Source organism: Rhinopithecus roxellana, chromosome 14, assembly GCF_007565055.1.
Source record: "Rhinopithecus roxellana isolate Shanxi Qingling chromosome 14, ASM756505v1, whole genome shotgun sequence".
NCBI lineage: Eukaryota > Metazoa > Chordata > Mammalia > Primates > Cercopithecidae > Rhinopithecus > Rhinopithecus roxellana.
The window spans coordinates 75362319-75387579 of NC_044562.1; the positions used below are offsets into that span (position 1 = coordinate 75362319).

Genomic DNA, 25261 nt, shown 5'->3' on the forward strand with positions numbered 1-25261 from the left:
GAAATGTCTTGAGGAAAAAACTCATAAAGGAAATATTTCTCTGGTCCTAAGTTCCTGGTCACAAAATATATCTTGAACAAAACCCTGGAAAAGATACTTTAATGCATATGGCAAAAGGGGCATGTTTCTTTAATTTACAAAGTGTTCTTATAATCTTATAAACTGTAGATGCAACCCAATAGAGTACTGAACAAAAGATACAAACCAGCCATTCACAGACCAAAAACAATACAACTGCCAAGAAATATTTTAAAAGATGCTTAACCTCACTCATGATTAGGGAAATACAAAGCAAAATAATAAAAATTTTCAAAGTTTGAAATTACTCAGGTTAAAGAACTGAAAAAACAAGTATACTCCTACACTGTTGTGGAGAGTGAAAATTGCTTCAGACTTTCTAGAGTGCAACTAGAAAATATTTATCAAATTTTAAATTTTGCACAACATCCATATAATGTATTCTTCCCCTTGGCTTCCCCAAACAGATACTATGTAAATAGTTACCATATCGTACTGTTTAGGGAATAATGACAGGAAAAAAAAAAAAAACCCAAACCTCTGTACATGTTCAGTGCCATACCTTTTTTGGATTTTTTTTTTTTTTTTTTTTTGAGACGGAGTGTCACTCAGTCTCCCAGGCTGGAGTGCAGTGGCATGATCTCAGCTCACTGCAACCTCCACCTCTCAGGTTCAAGTGATTCTCCTGCCTCAGCCTTCTGAGTAGCTGGGATTACAGGCACGTGCCACCACGCCAAGCTAATTTTTATGTTTTTAGTAGAGACAGGGTTTCACCACGTTGGCCAGGCTGGTCTCGAACTCCTGACCTCAGGTGATCTGCCCACCTTGGCTGGGATCACAGGCATGAGCCACTGTGCCCAACTGGCATATTTTTTTGAAATCTGGGGTTAGTTGAATCCATGGATGTGTAACCCATGGATACCAAGAGCCAATTCTATTAGTCAACCATTTAGTCTGAAAATAATGACATAAAAGTAAAGATAGGGCAACCTATAGTTCTTTTTCCTTTTAGTCCTTCCTTACTGTCAGTAAGCTGAAAATAGTGAGTGTTGGTTAGAATGTGTGTGCATCAAGGAGCAAAATAAAAACAGTTGAATCACTTTTGTGCAAAGTTCCCATTGCCCTAGTAAGAATGAAATATATACATATGTCTGAGCTAGGAAGTTCAAATTATGTAATTTGGGTGATTCTGCATGTAAGTTAAATGGTGTTATATTTGCATTTCAAACTGGTATTACACCACAGATAAACAAATTTATGCTAATAATTTAAAAATTTGAGTTTTTCTTTACTTAGAACATTAAATGGCAAAGAACAAAATGTGGAGTTGAGATAGAGAAAACAGAAAAAGTTAATATTTTTTCCTCTGAGGAGAACAAGAGATATCATATTTTTATTTCGCACTGGGTCCCATAAATTATGTAGTTAGCCTTGTCTGTACTGTTCGAACTTTGTATATATATGCCCTATTTTTGTATATTAAAAAATAGGTTTCTTTTTGCCTGCCCCACTCACTCCTTTATGAACTTTATGCTACCTCTTACTTCAAATGATCACAGGTCTATTTATTAATTTCAAAAAACAATTCAAAAACTGGTAAGATCCAGAGGGAACTGGCAACCAAAAGACAACAGGTGCCCAAATGAAGAAACAATTTTAATAAACAAAGGCAATATTTCATGCTATTATTCCTGCTCTCCTTTCCTTCTGTGGGTAAACACTGTCCCTGATTTATAGCTCTGGAACCACAGTCAGCAAAATGAAATTAAGCAAGAATAATATGCCAGATTAAAAAACCCAAACCCAATTTTATGAACTCGATATGTGGCAGCTGCACTGTCAACATAGATATTTATTCTCTCAAAGGCCATAGATGCAAGGTCATCTACCCCACAAGGGATGCTTGCCTTGATGAGTGCATACACATCAACTCAGGAAATGTGGATCCGTAGAGGTTATTTACAGGGATAACGTCTTCGTAAGTTAGTAGAAAAAGAATTTCTCTTGTGGCATTTACTACCATGGTACCAATTTGATATCCCATAGTCTTAATAGAGACTAACATCTCTATTAAAATTGAAGGAGGTAACATTTTATATTTACTTATTTGCTTTTAATATTACTAACCATATGTATTACTTTGAATTTCCAACAAATGTATTAGTTCTTAGTAACTAAAAACTCAATATGATTATACTGCAATGACTCTTACATACTTAAAGTTTTCTATTGGGCTGGGCGCAGTGGCTCACACCTGTAATTCCAACACTTTTTGAGGCTGAGGTGGGTGGATCACCTGAGATCAGGGGTTCGAGACCAGCCTGGCCAACATGGTGGAACCCCATCTCTACTAAAAATACAAAAATTAGCCAGGCATGGTGGCAGGCACCTGTAATCCCAGCTACTCACGAGGCTGAGGCGGGAGAATTGCTTGAACCTGGGAGGCGAAGGTTGCAGTGAGCCAAGATCGTACCACTGCACTTCAGACTGGACGACAAGAGCAAAACTCCATCTTGAAAAAAAAAAAAAAGTTTTCTATCTGAAACAGAGTCACATTTTGTGAAAATATTCTCAGATTTAAAACATTGGATGGTGCTAATAAGGGTTCAAGGTGTTGGAGTTTAGTGAAATAATCAAGTAAATGGAACAAGTAAATGAAAACTCTGGTAGGTATGTTAGAGTCAATTTGTATGAAAATTTTGACTCAAAATGCCTTGACAGTTTCAGTAATTTTAAAAATTGATTTTTCTTTTACAAGAGGTTGAGAAGAACAGTCAAATGTACATTTTGGAAGTCTTGCCCAACAACCTATTAAAGAGAATATTCTGCATAAAACATTCTACAGAGAAGCCCATAACGGTGGCTGCTTCTGGAGAAGAGATCTGGTGGTTGGGGCAGAGGAGGGTGAGAAGCATGCTTTTCCATATATACCCTGTTGTACTTTTGGAATTTTGTACCACATGTATGTATTACCTAGTTTCAATAAATTAAATAATTTCTTTAAAATAAAAATAATAACAACAACAAATTAGCCAGGTGTGGTGGCACATGCCTATAGTCCTGGCTACAAAGGAGGCTAAGGTGGGAGGATGTTTTGAACCCAGGAGGTCAAGGCTACAGCGAGGCATGATTGCACCACTGCACTCCAGCCTGGGTGACACAGAGAGACTCTGTCTCAAATAAATAAATAAATAAACAAGCAAACAGAATTCTTGTTTTGCGTGATAGGTTGCACTACGACTAATTTTTAAAAGTATCACTGTCACGGCCGGGCGCGGTGGCTCAAGCCTGTAATCCCAGCACTTTGGGAGGCCGAGATGGGTGGATCACGAGGTCAGGAGATCGAGACCATCCTGGCTAACACTGTGAAACCCCGTCTCTACTAAAAAATACAAAAAAAAAAAAAAAAAAAAAAAAAAAAAAACTAGCAGGGCGAGGTGGCGGGCGCCTGTAGTCCCAGCTACTCGGGAGGCTGAGGCAGGAGAATGGCGTGAACCCGGGAGGCGGAGCTTGCAGTGAGCTGAGATCCGGCCACTGCACTCCAGCCCTGGCGACAGAGTGAGACTCCATCTCAAAAAAAAAAAAAAAAAAAAAAAAGTATCACTGTCTGAAGTTGTCCAGTTAGCTTTATAGGCCTTTTTAAATGTGGACAGTTTTGGGGAGAAATGCAGCTGAGGATACAAAACCACACATCTGTGAAAAACTCCTGCGGTAGCTCACTCAGTTTAGAACTAGGTACAAAATGTCCAAATGATGTCAGCTATTTAAAAGGGCAATGAATCAACAAATTAGAAACATTTATTTTGAAATGGGCTTTGGTAGAACCTCTTTCGGCAAAGCATTTCTGTTTTGATCTCTGGAACTTAGCATTTTTCCCTAATAATTTCTTCTTCACTACAAAAAGTTAAAGCCTTAAAGCTTGATGACCAGTACTTTTCTATTTCCACTCTCACCAGCACAAATTCTACAAAGATATGTTACACTGGGAATAAATGTTCTCCCACATAAAGAAGAAATAAGCTACATAATCTGGTCTATATTCTTTTAATTCCACAGAAAATGATTCTTCATCTTTTGGTAGATAACAGACCCCTATCCAATTAGAATGAAGGCTAACAATATATTAATCATAATTTATACGTATGCATCCATTAATACATGGATTATATATGGAATATATATGGATAATATATGGAATATAAAAGTGCACACACATATAAAAATTTCAAAAATGTCAAAGCTGGTCCTTGAACTCCTCAGGGCTCAAGAATCCCAGGTGAAAAGCACCTGTTGTGAATCATCCCTCTTTGCTGAGGCTCCACACGCAGACCTACCTGCCAGCGGACTAAATGAGTTATTACATTACTAACAGGCAAAAGGCTCACATTCAGCCTAATCCTACATTTTTCCTAAACAAACTAAGAGCTCTTTTCATTCCAAAAGTGCCCATCACTGAATTCTTGATACTTACATTATCTTCTTCAGACTAAGCTGGTAATAATTTACCACTAAAGAGTCAATCTACATAAAAAGATAAGAATAGTTTCTGGCACTTAGTTGGTGGTCACTAAAATTCATCTATTATCATTACTTACGTATTATTCACATACAGAGACCCACCTTGCAAATGTAAAATCCAAATGACCACAATGTTTTCGAATCAGATTTGGCCTTCAGCCAGTACATACTGGGATGCCTCACATGGATGAGCTCAGTGGCTCACCTTCCTTCTACATGAGGTCAGAGAAGACTTCCCCAAGTGCCAGGGTAACACATACATGAAAAAGAGTGATGTGGAGTGTTTATGCTTTCTGCCACTCAAGGACCCGGGCCTGACAGCGTAGGTGAGCTCTTGCCACGCCAGTATCAGCAGAACTCCTGCTGAAAGTGGGAGGCACTGACTGAGAAAGATCTGCAGGCCTCTAGTCCAGGAGAAACTAAATGGATCTCCTGAGTGTGTATAGTTCCCTCCAGATCCATTTTGAAGCAACACACGGCCTCTTGCTCCTGGGCCTCTCAGCCCAGTCTCTTGGAGGGGCCGCAGCACTCTGGCCTCCACTTTCCCTGAATCAGCAATCGGAGATGTTGTGCTCCTGATCCCTGTTCCCTGAGCTGATCTCAGGTTCAATACCAGCCTGTCTTTCCTAGAGTCACTTTCTCTTTGATCATCTGGATCGTCATCTCCTCAGGAGGAAACACAGCCTCCTTGCAGCCTTTCCTTCACAGAAAGATCTGATTTTAAAAATAAACTGCTGAGAGGTAACACATGTGTGAACAGGCTGCCATGATTCCCTCTTGATGTGATTTGCCTGAACTGAGAGGCGTCGTCTTGAAGACGTGGGAGGAGACAGCATTTGAGCTGGGTCTTGGGGTAGGTAGAGAAGGAAGGTGACTGTAGGCAAAGGGCCGCTACAGCAAAGAGACCAGGAAGAGCCAGGAAGCAGCAGTAGTTAGTGGGCCTGAAGTTGGAGTCTGCTAGGGATGTTTCACCGAGTTTGACCTTCAGTTCTCGTGGTGAACATGTCTGGGTGTTTTATGTGTTTCTGCACCAAGAGAGCAAGCAAGCACATAGCTAGGAGCTGTGGGATGGGTCAGGGAGGAGCCGAAGGATGTCAAAACCCTGTTCTGTCCTCAAGAAAGGCCAGGAGGCTCCACAGGGCTTCTTCTTCCACAAGGAGAGCCTGAGGATAAGAGAAGATTTTCCCTCACGCTGGGGGGCTGCTATGACCTCTCCTCTGTGTGAAGATATGTCACATCAGAAAGACTTGTATCCTTTGCCTGGGTCTGGTGGTATCTTCCTGTCTGTCACATTTCTGTCGACCGTACAAATGCAACACCCATGGAGTGAGGGACTTTTCACTCTCCTTGGCGATTACTTTCTCTATTCCTTCCACCTCTAGCTCCTGTATGCACCTCTGTTGTACCTTTTGTCTCACTTTAATATTTATTTTATTATATTTATCTTCATTAAATTGCAAGATCCTTAAGGGCCACAAGTTGTTCATTTCTGCATCCCCAGTGCCTAGCATTGTAACTGGCATTTAGTGAATGCTTGACTAATGCCTGCAGATATGACTGAGGTTGATTTTAAAAAAAAAATGTATGTGTCAATTAATAGAGGCACTACAACTAGAAAAGGATGTAGGGGCAGATTTAGAAAGCTGAGCATGCCAGGGCAGCTAGTTTGAACTTTACTCCTTGGGCAGTAGCAAGAGCTGAGTTAGATGTCTGACACCTGGAGTGAGGGATTTGAACCCCTGCTCTGTCTGCATCCATCCATCACCACCACCCACATCTACTGGGTGTGTTCTTGGAACGAGAGGATTAATTACATTATACCATTTCTTCCTCTCAACAACCATTTATGGTAGGGTTATTTTGACCCCCATTTGACAAATGAGGGAAGAGATTTAGGGATATTATGTACCTTGCCTGAGGACACAGAGTTGGCAAGAAGACTGTCACTATGTCCTGGTCAATTCCAGTCCATGGTCTTTAAGCTCTGCACTGTCTCACTTACGCTGGTGAGGCTTGAGGACAGAGAAAGGAGGTCACTGCGAATGGTGGGATGGAATTGAAAAGGAAGAGGTAAATGTAAATATATGACTGATTATAACGGGAGGCCAACTAGGACAAGGAGAGGCAGAGAGAAAGCCAGGCTGAAATGCTGAAGGGTAAAGTCTGATATTTCAGATCTAGGTGAGGTCTGGAGGAGGGGCTTGGATAAGGGAGAAGGAAATACAAAGTAGCAAGCAGAAAACAAGAAAGAGAATTCAGGGGAGATGGATTCCCAACTGTGCTAAAATATATTAATGTCTTGATTAACAGAGCCAGGACTCAGCTGTTTAGAGGATTCTACACATGCTTGCAACTGTTATTATCAGGAATTCACCGAAGGCTTTTAATTTATTAATTTCCATTTAGTAATTATCACTTTATTAATAAGGTACAATTTGTTATGTATTATGAAACTTTTTGGTAAGGAAGGAAAGAAAATGTTGAGGGAGAGAGTGTGACTAGCAGTACAGTTTTCAGAGAAAACACTTACTTTAAAACACTATCTTAAAACTTTATACTTTTTTTTTTTTTTTTTTTTTTTTTGAGAAAGGGTTTTGCTCTGTCACCCAGGCTGGAGTGCAGTGGCATGATCATGGCTCACTGCAGCCTCGATCTCCCAGGGCTTACGTGATCCTCCCACCTCAGCCTCCCATGGCTACAGGCACATGCTACCATGCTGGGCTAAACTTTTGTGTGTGTTTCTTGTAGAGACGGGGTTTCACCATGTTGTCCAGGCTGATCTCAAACTCCTAGGCTCAAGAAATCTGCTCGCATCGCCCTCCCGAGGTGCTGGGATTACAGGAATGAGTCACCAAGCCCGGCTTTATACCTTTTTTAAATAAGCGAATGCCTTTCAAGGTGTTGTTCACAAAGTAGTGTATGTCCCTGAGAACAGGTGTATCTCTTACTAAATCCAATATCTGATCATTTTACTACATTATCCCATTTTTTAGTTCTGTGTGCTTTTAATGGGAATTGTATATAGTGAAAGTTATTATAGAGCTTTTCTTCCTTTTTTAGAATATTTGCATTTGGCAATTCTATAAACTTTAAACAAAGCTAAGCATAGGCAAAAAACACCCTCCAAACAGATAAACTAAAACCCACAACAAATAGCGAAGGCCTAAAAATGAAAACCCGTTTCATTAAAACTTAGTGGTAAGAGCTTCAGTACTTTCTCCACAACTATTAAAGAGGTAGACACAGTATTGGACAGTGGAAAAGAGAAGGCAGTTATGGATGCACACACAAAAAAGAGAACTCGCTTCTCTAACTTCAGAAAAGATCACAATTCTACTGGATGGTTTCACTCAGACCAAAGCTTAAAGCATGTTTCGGGGAGGGCATGGCATAGAGGCAAAGGAAAGCAAAGGACCAGAGCCTTCCACAATCAAATCGCTGGGATCTTCACAGACACCCAACAGCTAGAGGAGTGGAAGACTGACCACAGATCATGGTGCAAATATCCACAAAAGAAATCTTGACAAAATTTTGTTACAGATCATAAAATAAGGTTTACATAGAGGTTATAGGAAACAATTAGAGGCAAGATATGGATCTGTAAGAATATTTAATAAATTTCTGAAGCAAATGAGAGAAGCAACAAAAAATTTTTAAAACGCCAATCAATTCATGCAGCCAACACCATTGGGTAAAACACATTATTACTTACATCAGGTTATTTCCCAAATCCACTATAAATGAAGGTAATACCTTTATAAAACTAATTTTAATTTTTTAAATCATGAAATAGCCAGGTTGATGGTGGATTTAATGAATTTAAAATGTATGTACATTAAATATTATGAAACATGAAAAGTAAACAGACCAAGATTAAATATGTGCAGAAATTCTAACAGAGGGTTAATGTCTCAATCATATAAAGCATTTGTGTAAATTGGTCAATAAATGCCAATGTATTTAATTCATATGAATAACATGTCCCAAAAGAGGACATGTTACATTGGGTATTTATAATCGGTAAAAAAAAAAAAATAGATAAGAAAACCTCAAGCATTCCGGTAATCAAAGAAACACACTTACAGTAGCAATGCCTATTATACTGGACACACACAGAGCCAGTCACTAACCTATGATGGGTCAACTTAGAATTGTTCAAATTGACAATAGTGTGAAAGCAATAAGTATTCAGTAGAAACTATACTTCAAGTAGCCATACAACCATTCTGGTTTTCACTGTTACTACAGTATTCAATGAATTATATGAGATGTTCAACACTTTATTATAAAATAAGCTTTGTGTTAGACAATTTGGCCAAGTGTAGGCTCATGTAAGTGTTCTAAGCACATTCAAGATGGGATAGGCTAAACTATGGTATTCAGTAGGTTAGGTGTATTAAATGCATTACTGACATGATATTTTCAACTTACAATGCGTTTATCTCAATGCATCCCCATTATAAGTTGAGGAGCATCTGTATATATAATGGTCACACTGGCCAAGGCCAGAAGCAATAAGCACGCTCAAATACTGTTGGTGGCAGAATAAAAGCTACTGAAAATAATGTGATCATATTTATCAAGAGTCATAAAAGTTTTTATGTTCTTCAAACTAGTGATTCTTCTCCCAGGAATTTATTGTAGGTAAGTAGTTCTTACAGTATAGTCTGGGGATAGTTGAGAACTCCCACGATTCCTAGGGGATCCATGAATTCAGAACTTCATTCATAGTAACAGTAAAATTATTACCTGTCTTCTTTACTCTCATTCTCTCATAGGCATACAGTGAAAATTCCCAGGAGCTACCAATTCTGAAAGACACCATTGCTCAGACTGTCAAGAGAATATGGAATTTGGGGATGATCTTGCACCTTATTCTCACTCTTTCAATAACCATTTCACATAGGCAGCCTCTAATTAATAAAGCCTTGAACAAACCCCACAGCTTCTGACTCTAAAGTATTGACTTCCATTATTACATAAATCTACCAGAAACTCTAATTTGAAAGTAGAATGTCTGTAGGAGAGAAGGACAAATTACACTAGGAAATTCAACACAGACTTGTAAGGAACAAACATATTATTCAATCATAGTGTCTTAGCACAGGGCAAGGACGCCAGCCAGGTGTATGCAGAAGTAAGCACAAAGGGGAATGGTGAATTATCAAAACCCACTGCTGAAGGGGTTCTCAGCTCTAGCTGTCGAGAGACTCATCTGAGGAGCTTTCAGAAGCTACTGATGAGGCTCCCTCTTCTAGAGATTTTGGCTTCAACAGTCTATCAAAAGCCCTGGCATGGAAATCTTTTAAAAAGCTTCCCAGATACTTCTAATGTGAAACCAGTTTTAAGAACTACAACTATAAATTATGAAAGATACCAAAAAGTTCTTCTCCCCTTCCAAATAATATATTTTGATACAATATGAACTACTGCCCTATATTTTATTCTTTCCATTCACAGAATTTGTGGCTCACCCTTCTTTAATTTGCAAACCAAAAAGGGAGGAGGGGGACACCAGATTTTTCAACTCATAAGGCACGTAAGAATCAATCAACATGAACTTTGACCACTTCTGTCAGCAAGGCAGGATTTAGGTAAAGGTATCTCTATTTTACAATAAGTGGCCTAGGAAGCTGGAGAGCTTTGCAAAATGTCATCCAGCAAAGTTGGGTTAAACCAAGAATAGACCAGAATCTCAGGCCAGACCATTCAACCACATCAACAACCTTTGGATGGTTTGTCTTGCATTTATTGGTTTGGGCTAGACAGCTCAAAGCATTGAGGTCAGTGAGATCAAACAGGGGCAAGACTGTAGGAATTCGGAGAAGCCAACTTAGTGACAGGATTTCCTGCTGCTTCATCCTCTGTGTCAGACCCTCTGCCCCAGTGACTGTGCCCTAACCTCTCACAGCAGCCCAGAAACGACTCAGGAGTGGAATTTGGCCCCATGAGAGCAGGAAAGTCCCATGACCACAGGGTTTTCTACACATAAAGAGCTTAACAGTATCCCCCAGTCCACACCACGAGTTCCTTCTGAAAGTCTCAAGTTCTTAAAGCTTTCCCAACTAGAACTGCCTTTGCCTGGGGGAACCCGTTAAACCCCAGAGCGGATTTCTCCAGATGATGGCTGAACAACAAAAAACAAACCCAGACATTTGGAAACACAAAACATGACAAGCTGAGTTCTCACCACGCCTGCCCAGGGGCCCAGCAAAGGAGAAGAACCCAGAGTGCCACACAACACAACCACAGAGTGAAGAAGCCCAGCCCCTTTTCTGTGGGCTCAGTCCCTCGGGACAACCCTGCCTCAAATGCTACCATTTGGTTAACTGTCCCCAATCCTTTAGGGATGCTGAAAAACAGCCTTGCTACCCACATAAGAATTCAGAAGCAGATCTCTTTGTCCTTGGATGAAATGAGGCCCTTGGTGGAAATGGATCTCGTCTTGCTCTGCCCCTGTCCTTTAGCACACTGGATCTTTCTTAGAGCATTTTTCAGTTTGTCTCATATTTGTGTCTATGATTGTCTTCTCCACTAGATTGTAAACCACAGAAAGGCAAACATAGTGCATTTTGCACCTCCACCTGGTGGAAACAAGTATGTTTGCTGAATATGACAGAAGCTTCTTAGAGATTAAATGTTTAATGTGGCATCAATTACTGTTGAGGTGAGCGGCTATTGAGAAGGGCAGGCTGCTCAGTAGCTTAGCTGAGTGAGTGAGGGGGCCCAGTGTAAGAGAACAGTGCAGGGGAGAGAGTGGGGGTGAGGTGTCAACAGAGTCCTGGCTAGTGCACGGCCAAGGGAAGCATTTCCGAAACTCTTTTAACAGCAGCTCCTCAAAGATGTGAATATTCACTCTACACTTCTGAAATGAACACCCAAAGTAGCGCCAGCTCAGAGAAAGCAGCTACTGGTTATAGCACTTTGCCGGCAGGCCCACCGTACAGCATATGGGCATTACTAGCATTTGCCAGCCAAGCCTCGATCTGCTCAGACCCCCTGATCATCTTCTGAGAAATAGTGAAATCATTGCTTGGGGAGCAGGTAGAACTCTCAGTTATCAATAATGTAACAGAATGCCCATAAACACCAAGGACTTCATTAAGTCTAAGAGCTACAGGCAAAACACCTTCCAGGGGCCTGGAGGGTGAAACACCATCACCCACAATCTGTTTCCTTGAACAAAATTCATTTTTAATATGTGCCATTCAAATATGTCACTAGACAAATACATGTATGTAATTTTGCTGTGATAAATGTTACTCTGCCTAGTTATGAACAACTACCTTTATTTATCTTCTAGAAACATATTTAAGATCATCAGGCTAAATAAACATGCTTCACTAACAGAAAGATGAGCCACCACTCACCCCCTGGCCCCACACACACCACAAACAAAGATGAAATCAAATTATGTCCCTGCCATGGTACATATTTGGGTCTGGTGGAACATAATTAGAAAAGCCAGAGATGTTTCTGAGCACAATTCCAAAATGCAAACAGTAACATGTAGTATTTCCCCACTCTCCCACCCTTCACTAAAAAATAAAAAGATCCATTCTGACCTTGTAGAGCATACGTCCTTCTTTTTCTGTCTCTCAAAGTTCTCAGACATCCAGTGAATATCTATCCTTTATTTGATCAGCAAAATGTACCTTCATTGCCGTTCATTCCCTGTTCGTGTCTACCACTGAGTGGATCTCAGTCCACAGAGAGGAAACCGGTGCTGATGGTTCTCCAGGAAAGCTCAGGCAGTTTAAGGCAATAAGAAAACACTTCCTTTTTTTTTTTTTTTTTTAAACTTTAGTTAGCTCCTAATAACTTCACTCCCTTCCTTTCTGGATTTGAATCATTTTGCCACTCCATGGAAAAGCTTGAAGACACAGGAATGAGACCCTGGTGCAGACATAAGTCCAAGTCATCGGAGCAGGCTTCCGCTTGGTTTAAAAGAATCAGAACTGTGAGGAGAAAGACTAGAGAACCAGCCAACAGGATGTGTGTGGCTGGAGTTCCTGGCATGAAGTCTTGGCTTTCATGTTTATTTTTGGATATATTTTTCTTAGTCCTTTGATGCAAATTTCTGGCCTGAGAAGTAACCCTACAGTACAAGCTCCAAAGTTGCCAAAAGTAAGCTCGGGCTCCTGACTTGGGAGAATACAGGCCCCTTGGCTTTGAGGCTCTGGTTACTCCCGATGAGGGTGTGGGTCTCGGTCCCTGTGCATTATCAGGCAGGCAAGGGGCTGCCTTGTCTGCAGGTGGGCCAGGCAGTCCTAACTCAATACCCAAGTCCATTAAATATAAACCTGGAAAGCCTACCATTAATGCAAAAGTGAAACAACCTGAAATTGTTAGTATGGTGGATAAAGCCATACAATTTACCTGAGAACTTCTGGGATATCTGTGTTCTGAGATATTAATTTTTAAGTATTTGGCTTTCATTTTTCTGACAGCTACAGACAGATAGAAACATCAAGCCTATTGGAACAAGAGCAGGTGCCTCTGGAAGGTACATTATTCTAACAGCGTTTTTAAAGCACCTTAGCAAAGACTAAGCTGCTGTTGCTTCAAACAATCCTTATTCTCACTGTGGCTTGAAAGATTATTAATGGAAAAGGGATTTTCCCCTATTTACTCTAAAAAAAGTCAGTAACTAGAAGTAACTAAAAAGCTTTTTGGTTCCACAACTGTCAACATATCTGATAGAATCTTACAGAAAAATAAACATTCTGAAAATTAGGGAATAGAGACAGTCATAAACATATTTCTTCAACAGCATTCATTATTCTGATTAATATCCCTATTTACTAATGGCTTTTCTTAAGACAGAAACGTTAACTTTCTTATTTTTACCACTCAGTTTTGTATCTCATAAAGCATGAAATACATTTTCAGTCAGTTAACAATGTTTACTGAGGCCACAGACACATTTGAGGAGTCAATTTAATGTGCCAATCATTATATCCAAGCAATAGCTCTCCATGACACATTTTGCCCTGGTTGGAATAAAATCACAATAGTATGTCAAGAGGCTTCCAGACAACAATCACAGCTAAGAAATCACTTTTATTGTGACACAGGTCAGACTACAAATTTAAAACATTGCTTTTATTTTTAATGGCTCTGTAATTTTATTATTGTCTTTAATTTTTAAGAACATACTCAGAAATATGTGTTATTATTTTGAATATGCTCAAACATGGCTCACAGTAACAGGGAAATTTTTCCAGAATGGTGTTCATGCAATTGAACTACAGGTAAACAGGTGGTAAACACAAGTTCAAGGGCCTCTCAGAAGCATTCTTTATGGATTTAACCAAGAGCACCTCTCTAATCTACTTTCCTGAACACAGTGGACTCATCACCTCATTCAATTTCATGTATTTGAAATATTCCATGTAAAGATATCAAAACGTGCCACAAACCTGAAATCATCCTCATACAAACACAACATCAGACAGAAAGCCAAGAAGAAAACCCAACAAAACCCTCACTGTTTTGTTCCAGCCATTGGAAACCCTCTTATACTCTCTGTGCTGAACAGAAATTCATGGACTTGGATAATAGATCAGTTTTGTATTTATTCCAAGAGCTACTATCAATCATAAAATACCTATAATCTTAGATCAACTATTAATATAATAACTGCTTTAAACTCCCAAACTTACAGTTAACTGCTTTGTCATTTAACTTCCTTACTGAGGGTAGAAAATGCCACTAGTGTCAGAGTTTAAATGTAAATTATAATTGTCTTAAGAACTAAAAATGGTATTCTAAGACTTTTAAATCCATTTTCTTCTGTATGTAATTCAGAAACATACTGTCTCCAATATTTATCTCTCCCCATCTCTGCCTCCTTCCTGAAATGTTACTGGAAAATGAGATGTTTTATACCCTGGTTCATATTTTTCATTAAGTTCTAATATTAAAGGGGCATAAATGGAGACAGGCATTATTTACCAAATCTGAAGAAACTTAACATAATTCATTCAAGCTAAGAAAATATGACCTGACTTTAAGATAGAGCTACCCAGCACCCTCAGATCTGACCAAAACTGGCAATCGAAACAGGGAAAGGGAGAAGGAAACCAGGTCATTTTCATTAGGAAAGATGTAGGGTACAAAAGAAAAAAAAGTGCCAAGCTGCTACCTCAGTTATATCTTAGGGAATATTTATTTTATTTGATAGATTTATAGAGACCATTGAGGAAATGCTTCTGATCACATTTATGATGATGATTTTTTAAAAATACTCTGTTCGCATGTTCTCACTCATAGGTGGGAACTGAACAACGAGATCACTTGGACTCGGGAAGGGGAACATCACACACTGGGGCCTATCATGGGGAGGGGGGAGGGGGGAGGAATTGCATTGGGGAGTTATACATGATATAAATGATGAATTGATGGGTGCTGACGAGTTGATGGGTGCAGCACACCAACATGGCATAAGTATACATATGTAACAAACCTGCACGTTATGCACATGTACCCTAGCACTTAAAGTATAATAAAAAAAAAAAAGAAAAGAAAAAAAAGAAAACAAAACAAAACCAAAAAAGAAAAATACTCTGAGTGTTGCCTATTTGACTTACAGCAGAATAGACAATATAAAGCAAGAGGTATTGGGGATGGAATTAAATAGGACTTCAAAACCTTACGTGTGGTTCTCTGAGGGCGTACCTGAGGAAGCCTAGGAAACTTGCCCTTGACCTGGAAAAGAAAAGGAATTCCCTAGCTTTGTGCTACCATTAAAGTCCCAAGTGCAAGATATAAAGTACAGTATTTGCTCAGTCTATTAAAGGACTACTTTTTGACTGTGCTACCTGTTAGTGATTAGGGATCATAATTTTCAGTTAGAAGCAACTCAGAATCCTAATGGAAGTGTTCTAGCCTGCAGCCCCTATAAGTGACAGTAAGAGTACCTACAAGGAAACAAAGCCCAACATAAGAGTGCCTGCCATGAAATGAGCCCACCAGGACATTCCTCAAAAGTAAACACTCAACTGAGATGAACATGCAAATTTAGACACAGGGTCTCTGATTCAGGTTCTCTAATTTTTACTATTTGGAACCTGTCACTGAACAGTGAACTCTGAGCACCTTACCTCCCTGATTGTGGAGGCCTTATCCAGTTGACCTTGCTGCTGCTTTCTTTTTATGTTTGCATGATATACATTTTAGTGGGGTTTTTTTTTTTTTCTCTCTCTCTCTTTTAAAAAAATTTCAATAGGCTTTTGGGGAATGGGTGGCATTTGGTCACACGAATAAGTTTTTTAGTGGTGACTTCTGAGATTTTCGTGCATCCATCACCTGAGCAGTGTACTCTGTACCCAGTGGTAGTCTTTTATCCCTCACCCCTCTCTCCCCTTTCCCCCAAGTCCCCAAAGTCCACTGTGTCATTCTTATGCCTTTGCATCCTCATAGCTTAGCTCCCATGTATGAGTGAGAACGTACGATGTTTGGTATCCTATTCCTGAGTTACTTCACTTAGGATAATGGTCTCCATTTCCACCCAGATTGCTATGAATGCTATGATTTTGTTCCTTTTTATGGCTGAGTAGTATTCCATTATATATATATATATATATATATATATATCTCACAATTTCTTTATCCACTCATTGACTGATGGGCATTTGAGCTGGTTCCATATTTTTGCAATTGTGAATTATGCTGCTACAAACATGCATGTGCAAGTATCTTTTCTGTATAATGACTTCTTTTTCTCTGGGTAGATACCCAGAGTTGGGATTGCTGGATCAAATGGTAGTTCTATTTTTGTTCATTAAGGAATCTCCACACTGTTTTCCATAGTGGTTGTACTAGTTTACTTCCCACCATCTGATGCCTTCTTTCTGTGCTCTTACATTTCAGTGATGACTCAGGAGTCGGCCTGAATCCTGAATATGTAATTCTTCCCTGTATGGTTCTTCCCTTTTGATATTTGGGTGATCTACATGACTTAGGCTTCTGCTGACAGCATGAGCTTGGGTTTAAATTTTGCTAACAGATACCAGCACAGGATGGATTTTACCAGAACAAGGACAGATTAATTTTACTAACCCTATTATCTGACATATCAAAGAACAGGCATTCTGGTTATCAAATATTTTGCAAGCAGATTAGTGCTATATATGCCATGTATAGATCACCAATATTCCAATCATGCACCTAAAGTTATTTAATGATATATTATGCTCTGAGATTCTATGATTTTTATTTTCTGTCTCCTCTGAGTGGAACAGAAGCCCCTACCCTGAGAGCAGAAGCATACAGATTTGCATATATGTATAAACACACAAACATCTGAGTACACCCACATACATACATATACATATACCTAACACATGGGAGATACTCTGTATATTATGAATAAATGAATAGACAATAAACAGAATTCAATCTTTTTTATTCAGAAGGTACTTTAGAGTTGTATAATTTTTTAGGATTATCATGTACTGTATGTGCACAAGTGTGCCCGTTAATGAAGTCCTGATTAACAGATTGCTAGATAATGGGGTTTATTGCATTTTCAGTTTAGACAATTAAAACGTTGATTGAGCATCTAATTCACACTCTACACTTAGTTGCATGAACAGGCAAATAAAATGAAACATCTGACTAATCTCTTACTCACTATGCGATTTCAGTCCCTACCCTGTAAAAGAGGTTAGACTAAAAACTATCCACTCTTATCAACTCCAAATGGCTCTCTGAATGTCGTCCCCAGTACACTTAAGCCAATGGCAAGGGAGATCACAAATCATGCTCTGAGGTTACAGGTGAAGAGGTGGACCCACTGAACTGCAAAACAGGTGGCAAGGTTTTAGATAGCAAGGACAGCCCTCCATATCAATGTCCCTATTAAATATTTTTCCTCTAAGGGAAAGATCTGTGGAAAACAGTCCTAAAATGTACTCTGATACAACCTAACCAAGGGATCAAACTTAGCATCAACAGAGCAACCAGACATTACAATCCTCCTGAAGTCCTTAGCATCACTTTTCACATTTTCTTTTTTTTTTTTTTTTTTTCTGAGACGGAGTCTCGCTCTGTCGCCCAGGCTGGAGTGCAGTGGCCGGATCTCAGCTCACTGCAAGCTCCGCCTCCCAGGTTCACGCCATTCTCCTGCCTCAGCCTCCCGAGTAGCTGGGACTACAGGCACCCACCACCTCGCCCGGCTAATTTTTTGTATTTTTAGTAGAGACGGGGTTTCACCGTGTTAGCCAGGATGGTCTCGATCTCCTGACCTCGTGATCTGCCAGTCTCGGCCTCCCAAAGTGCTGGGATTACAGGCTTGAGCCACCATGCCCGGCCCACTTTTCACATTTTTTTGCCAAAAACGTTTGACTTGATCTAATCAAACCTTTAGCCTAATTTCCATTTATAGGAAACCCTGGGATAGAAGTGCAAAAAAAGATACCATGAGAAAAACAATCAGACAAATCTTGAATTTGGGAGAAACTGACCTGGCCTTTTAACAAGTCAATGCCATGATGGGGCAGGGGGAAAGTAAGAGAGAAAAGGAGAGGCGGGGAGGGGGGGAGAGAGAGAGAGAGAGAGAGAGAGAGAGAGAGAGAGAGAGAGAGAGAGAGAGACTTAGATATAACAATCAAATGTAAGACATGGCTCTTTATCAGAGACTGGTTTGAAACAAAGCTATAAAAGATATTTATGAGACAATTAAGGACATTTGAAATACAGACTGGGTATTAGATAATATTAGGATATTATTAGTTTTATAGGTGAGATAATGGCCTTAGGGTATGTAACAGGATATTCTAAGTTTTTTGAGATATATGCTGAATATTTAGGGAGAAATATTATATGTCTATCATTTACAATAAAGTAGTTTACCAAAAAAAAAAAAAAAAAAAAAAAAAAAACAAGCAAAGCCGAAGCCAATATGGCTCTGCATTAACAACTGCTGAATTCGGTGGGGGTGAATGGGTGTTCATTGTACTATTCTTTTTGATTTTCTGTCTGTTTGAAATTTTTTTTAATAATAAGTTTGTTTTAATGTTCACGGGTAGCAACCTCTTAGAAGCTTCCTTCTCAGCACTAAGGGCTCCTAATTAAAATAAATTTTTAAAATATTTCCGCAAACCATCCTCTCTCAGCAATTTGAGTAAGTCATCACAGACAAAAGTGGTTATAATGACACACATCACAGTTAGAAATCATTTTTGTTCTGAAAACCAGTTTTCCAAACTCCCCTTTTGAAAAAGACTTTTCAGTTTACCTTTTAAAATGAAAGATCCAAAAAGTGGCTTATTTGCCTTAAGCTTGTTCCCTTTTAATTGACAGAAAATCTCTCCACATACACCTCATGCAAACCTACTTTCGATTTTCCTTCCTAAAACTAGCTTTTGTCTCTGAACTTTACAGAACGGTTGGAGCTCTTTAATATTTTCTAAGAGAAATATTTCAAACAAGTAACCTCACAATTTATTCACTACTGCCAAGAATAAAAGTAACAGGTTTCACCACCAAGGCCTTCCAAGGCTTTGCATGACTTTTAAGGCAAAGCATCACTCATTCACCTGCAGGTTGGCTCCCTTAATGCATCTGCCATTTGTTTGGCTCTGGAGGAAACTATTTGATTACACAAAATTCTTTTTAGATCAGGTTTAAAATCTTAGCCATACTGGGACCAGTGGTGAAGCCTGCAGCTTGATGGGTTAACACTTGGACATACTGAGCTAAGGACAAAGACAAGGAGCAGGTTAAAATCAGAAGCTTAAAGAACTGAAAAGAACGAGTCTAAAAGATGCAAGGCTTAGCTGGGCCTTTATAAGTGCTCTATTTGCCATGACTGCATATAAGATGATTTATTCCTCATACTTCTTGTAAATGAGTGCAATACTTTAAGGGGCTCTGGTAAGCAACGGTAAATGCAAAAGCTACTAGGACCAGTTGCATCCATCCACTGCTGTGCCACCTATGCATTTTGAAGTTGGCAAGTAACCAGACATCTTTATGTACCTCCATTTTTCATATCTTATTATAGGGCACATCATTTTTAAAAGCATTTAAATGAAGCAGATGTTAACCCCATTCATTCCACTTTCCCAGGGAACATGTCAATGATGATTTTTAAAATGCAAAAGAAAATGTCAAAGTATTTTGTTCCCTGGTTAAGAATACATCTGCGGAAAAGGAGGGAGAAAATACATAAAACACTCTATGGTCATTCAAGAAATAATTATAAGGTATGTCAAACTACAGAAAATTGAGCAAGCACTAAATTAAACAAAAAAAAAAGGATGTCTTGTGTCAAAATGGCTTTTTCACTCACTCATTTCAAAAACAAGTTTTGAAAATTAAATTCCATCTACCAGCTCAGAACAGAACACATTAAGGCTTGACTGTAATGCCATTATCCATGTGGCAGCTCCCTTTCTTTTCTGAAACTGCATTAATTGACAAAGAAGCCTTAGGGCTCACCTCCCATAGTGCCTTGAAGTCCTTCTGCTCGATGCGGAGCAGTTCACTGCTTTCCCTGGTAACGATGGTTGCATGGCGGGGTGTGTTGTCCAGAATGGACTCTCCAAAGGCCGTCCCAATTCCCAGGGTACAGATGGTCACGGCATCCTAAGGATCCCAAAAAACTAGTCATTAGAAAATTAAACATGTAATGGATAGGTGTTTTCTTTCCTTTAACTGAAGTATAATTTGTACAAAGTAAAACATCCAATTTAATTGTACAGTCCAACAAGTCTTGACAAATATATATACCGGTGTAATTACCACACAGATCGAGACAGAATATTTCTATCAACCCCAAAAGTCCCCTCGTGCCCCTTTCCAGGCAAGACCCTCAGACCACTTGTTCTGATTTCTGCCATGAAAAAAATTTTTCCTGTTTTAGAACTTCATGGAAAAGAAGTCAGACGATATTCTCCTGTTTGTGCCTGGTTTCCTTTTCGCTCAACATAATGTCTGTAAGATTCATCCATGTTGGTGCATGGATCCATAAGTTCTTCCTTTTATTCATGAGTAGTTTCCCATAACGTAGGTGTGCTTCAATTTGCTTATCATCCTCCTACTGGTGAACATTTGGGTTGTTTCTACTTTGAGGATATTACGAATAAAACTGCCAGCAGGAATCTTACCCTTTTATACAACTACTATCTGTTTTCAGAAAAGAGGAGAAATCTATTGAAGCTGAGCTCCGTTGTTGTTTTTTTTTTAAGTTAGAGAGTGCAGTTACAATATTTCAATATGAAACTGGCACTGTCTGTCTTGACAAGATGAGGAAGCTGAGGGTCACAGTGCTGGATCTACACAGCCCCAGTTCACACAGTTGATAAGCAGTGGCCGGATTCTAACCAAATCTGACGATAAGATTACAAGATTTTTGTATCATGCTGCCTCCTGCAGCCACAGCAGAGTAAAAACAGCATCCGATGAAGTACAGTGTGACTAGTTTATAAAATGTCATGAATCGATGATTAAAAAGTTTTTTAAGGTGTACCAAAAAAAGTAATTTCCTCTCTGCATGCAACACTGGTGATAATGTTTGGATTTAATCCTATCTAGTTTCAAATAATGCAAATAGCCACTAAAATCACCTGGACATTAATTTTGTAAGGCATTGTAAACTAAGGGAGACACACAAGGGTAATCCTCTGAGTTAGAAAGCCCAGTTTTCCTTTCATGCATCTAATATACGATAATAGGCAAATGTTATTAAGATCAAGTTAGTGACTCTGTAACCACATTACTAAGACAAATGCCCATAAGAATTCAGTTCCTTCAACCATAGCAAACTGCTTCTGAACAGATATTACCATATAAAATTACGTTTAGGAAAATAAAATCAATAATATCTCAGAAAAGAACAAAAGATCAGGGAAGAAGTTAAGAAAAGCCTGCTAATAAATTTTCCAGAAAGGCAACTGCAAACAAATTCACTCAGGAAAATATCCCCAGAACTGAAATATCAGTAGTCAATGAGTTAGGTTTTTCTGAGCAATTTTTAAATGCTAGTAAAAACACAAGATAGATTATGATAAATCACAGACTTTCACAATTCTCTGGAATAGCAGGTTGCCTGAAGTTCCCACTAGCCTATTTCATTTTTCTATCACCTGAACCCTTCAGAAAGAATTCTTTTGCCTAGTTTGTACTTTCCAGCATGTCTTAAAAACCCGAAATGGACCCTAAGTAATACCACTAACATCATTCACATATTTTACATATATATGGTTATTTGCGAAGTATAATGCAAAAGAACTAGGAATCTCTCAGTTATTCCTGAGCTAGTTGTATAGTTTATGGATTCATCAGTCTTCTTTCTCACCTCCCATCCCCAACACAAGTAGTTTGTCACCAAACAGTACACAAAGAAATACAGAGGCTGGGAGACACACGTGAGCCTGTCTTTTGCCAATAATCAACTCTTGTAATAAAGACATAAGATTGCAATTGTTCTTGGATTTTCCCAGGAGATTTCGACCTGACTCATGCCTTATCACATACAACAAAATTTCATCACGGCAGTGCTGCCAACTGTACTCCTCAGTGGATTTCTGTGTCAGGACCACCTCTGTAAGCGGAAAACCATGCCAGTGAGTACCCAGCTGTAGTCATTGGCTCAAGCACTCTGGGCTGGTTTCAGGAATCAATTCTTCTACCAGAATTAAGTCTGGGATCAGCCCTTTCTAGATCTTCTCTTTCACACTGGGTCCACTCAAATTTAAGGACAAGGCGTCACAAATTGTAAGATATGATCTTAAAATTAGGACTGGAAAACCTCACCTGAAAGGAGTATAGTTTACAAGTTCAAACTTTACTTTCAGCAGATTTGGAGTATTTTTTAGGACAAATTTACTTAGAAATCTGAATGAATTTGGGAGACATGGTTGGGCACTGGGATAATTGGGCACAGAAAAATAGAAGGTGCCAAGAAGAACATTTTCATCCTAAAGACTATTCACTATCTTTACAGTCTATGGGTGCTAGCCCTTATTTACATTTAAATCACGGGCAGGGCCTTGCAATGTGCTGAGACAGTAATTTTCAAATAAAGAAACTGACATCCAAATGTTCTCTCACTTAGCAGAACCAATATATGTTGCTCAGCATGTATGGTGAAAGGCAGGGTAAGAGTGGACAGAATGAATGTGAGTGGGTGTAGAAGCAGCACTCTTAGATGTCCACACTAACATCTGATCAGATCTCCATGGGTCAGGATTCCAAGTCTGAAACCCTATAGATGGGCTTAATGCCTGCCTTTGCCTGCTGCTGAAAGTATCTATTTCTGGATGTAACATAACCATTTCTTTTATGCTTACACATACTGCTCATGTCTCAATACTTATTTAATAGGGACTATTCAAAAGAACACTTTTATTAATTTTCTGCTCATTTGCAGATTAATATTCAGTGATGCCATCTGAAAGAAGATGTTTACAGTAACACAGAGACTGAAGAAAGCAATCAGCACCTATGCAGGGAACATGAAATGATAACAGTGAAGGAATGTCCTATTTTGTGGTAAGATGGCAATTTGTTTTGAGAACTTTCAAAAGGGAAGTGAAGATTTAAAAACCTGACTTCAATATGCGATGGTGGTTTAGCAGATGCTGCTGGAGCCCTGCCAGATTCCCCACTCACCCCTGAGGTCATCTGTAGCTTTCTGGATGGCTCTGTGCAGTGTGCCACTTCAAGCATCTGCACCCTCGCTCTGCCTGAGGGCAGAGTGCTAGGCAGTTAATGCCTTTAAGGGGCAATCATTGCCATGAGAGTGGTAGGACATGAGAGTGGGAAGATAAACACCCCAGCTTCCTTGCCCTTCACAGTTTCTTAGCAGGCCTCCTGAAGGACTGAGCCCAGTTGCCTAGAGTGGAAACGCTCTTACTAGAACACTTTGATTGGCTTTCCTTTCTTCTTTGTCTCACTTTCCTACTCTGTTATGATACTTCCCAAGACCATCTCCAAAAAACCACTTGTAGCCAAATTCTTTTCTCCAGGTCTGCTTCTGGGGAAACCCAAAACACGGGGGTGGGTAAGCCAAGATGGCTGTGGGTCCTAAATTGCACTGAGACCTCTGGGGAGGTACCGGACCAAATCAGCATTCCCAAAGAGACTTCTGTAATAAGGACAGAGGCCAAAGCGTCACTTACCACTTGCATCAGACACATCGTTGAGTGCAGTACATTTTGGGTGACATATGGGAAGACTTCATTCTGTTAGGAAAACATACTGGGTTACCTGAGATCAATTCTACTAGATAACAAGGGCTGATGGGAACACACACACAAAATTGCCTCTGGCATATCACCGACATGCTATCTGGCTTTTTCCTCCAATCTGATCCAGCTATCTCATCTCTCAGTCCACTGGATCACTCCTTTTCCTCTTTCTAAAACACAGACATCCTTACTTAATCATCCACCCACCCTTAGTCCCACTGTGCAGCAGCGTGCATACTGATCTGTATGTGTGTGAGCGAGGACTGGGCCACACACTGGCCAAGTGTCTCAATGACGATGCCTCATTTGTTCCTCACAACAGGTGAATGAGATAATGTATTTAAACTGCTTTGCGTAGTGCCTGACTCAAAACACATGCTTAATAAATTGTGGACACTCATACTAACACAATCCAACAATATCAGTAGCACTATTGCTATTTTATAAGTTAAGCAAATCAGGCTCAAGGATATTCAGTGACTTGCCCAAGACGATGGCTAGTAAGTAGAAGAGCTGAGACTAGAAATTAGTCAGTCTAATGATCTACCCAAATTCTTCTTAGATGGTCCCAGGAAGTATAAGTACCTCTTGGCCAAGGTTCAGTTGGAAAATCAGTTAAGGTACCAATTTAATTCATACTGATTCTTACTTCAGTCAGCCAATCTGTATATTTATTGAATACCAAGTAAGTCCGAATCATTAGGAAAATATATAACATTTGGCATTGCTCCTCCTCTAATCCTCCAATTCCAATATTGAGGTCCACTTGATCCTCCTTAGAGGATCAAATCCATCCCAGGCAATCCTCTTATTCATTAGGGGAAATTTAAACAATCACAAACGGGTAATTAAGAATTGAACTGAATCACTCATGCCTGTTATCCCAGCACTTGCTGGAGGGGAGGTGAGAGACTTGCTTGAAGCCAGGAATTTAAGACCAGCCTGGGCAACATAGTGAGACCCCCATCTCTAAAAAAAATAAACAATTAGCCAGGCCTGGTGGTGTTTGCCTATGGTCCCAGCTACTCATGAGGGTGAGGCAGGAGGATCCCTTAATTCCAGGAGCTCAAAGTTACAATGGGCTATGATCCCACCATTGCCTTCCAGCCTGGGAGTCACAGCAAGACTCTGTCTCTAAAAACATAAAATAAAATCGGCATTTCTGCTTTTCCCACTCTGATCCTGTGTCCCAGTTCTAATAACTGAGTTCTGACCCTGATTGGAGAAACTGAGTTTCTGTCTTTCAGAGTCTCTGCCTTGCTAATCTGCCAGGTACCCTAATTCTTCTCAAAGTCACAGTATCCTGTCCTGACAGCCCTTCCTGGGTCCCAGTTCCTCTCTGGCAGTCCTTCTGTGGCCAGACCTCTTAGGCAGCCTGCCTGCTGCCCATCTCCACCGCTGGGCCTGCTTTTGACTGCCGCCCATCAGCAGGCCAAGCCTTATCATGCTACCCCTGGTTAGACCAGCCTCAGCCCTCCCCACACTAACCTGGGGGCTGTGTTACACCACCTTCCTGCTTCCTCTGC

At 39.8% G+C, this 25261-nt stretch overlaps 1 protein-coding gene across 5 annotated transcripts in view; it reads right to left on the reverse strand.

The window, feature by feature from the left end:
* Nucleotides 1–25261, reverse strand: part of RAPGEF4 (Rap guanine nucleotide exchange factor 4) — a 315123-nt gene that overhangs the window by 217800 nt on the left and 72062 nt on the right. For 2 of the 5 annotated variants that reach the window (XM_030916805.1, XM_030916806.1), the window contains exon 4: nucleotides 19984–20130. In XM_030916805.1, the coding sequence (XP_030772665.1) occupies nucleotides 19984–20130 (147 nt within the window). Of the gene's footprint in view, nucleotides 1–12101; nucleotides 12487–19983; nucleotides 20131–23666; nucleotides 23730–25261 lie in introns of those variants that run through there. The other 3 variants (XM_030916804.1, XM_010377583.2, XM_030916807.1) reach the window with 3 other exon arrangements.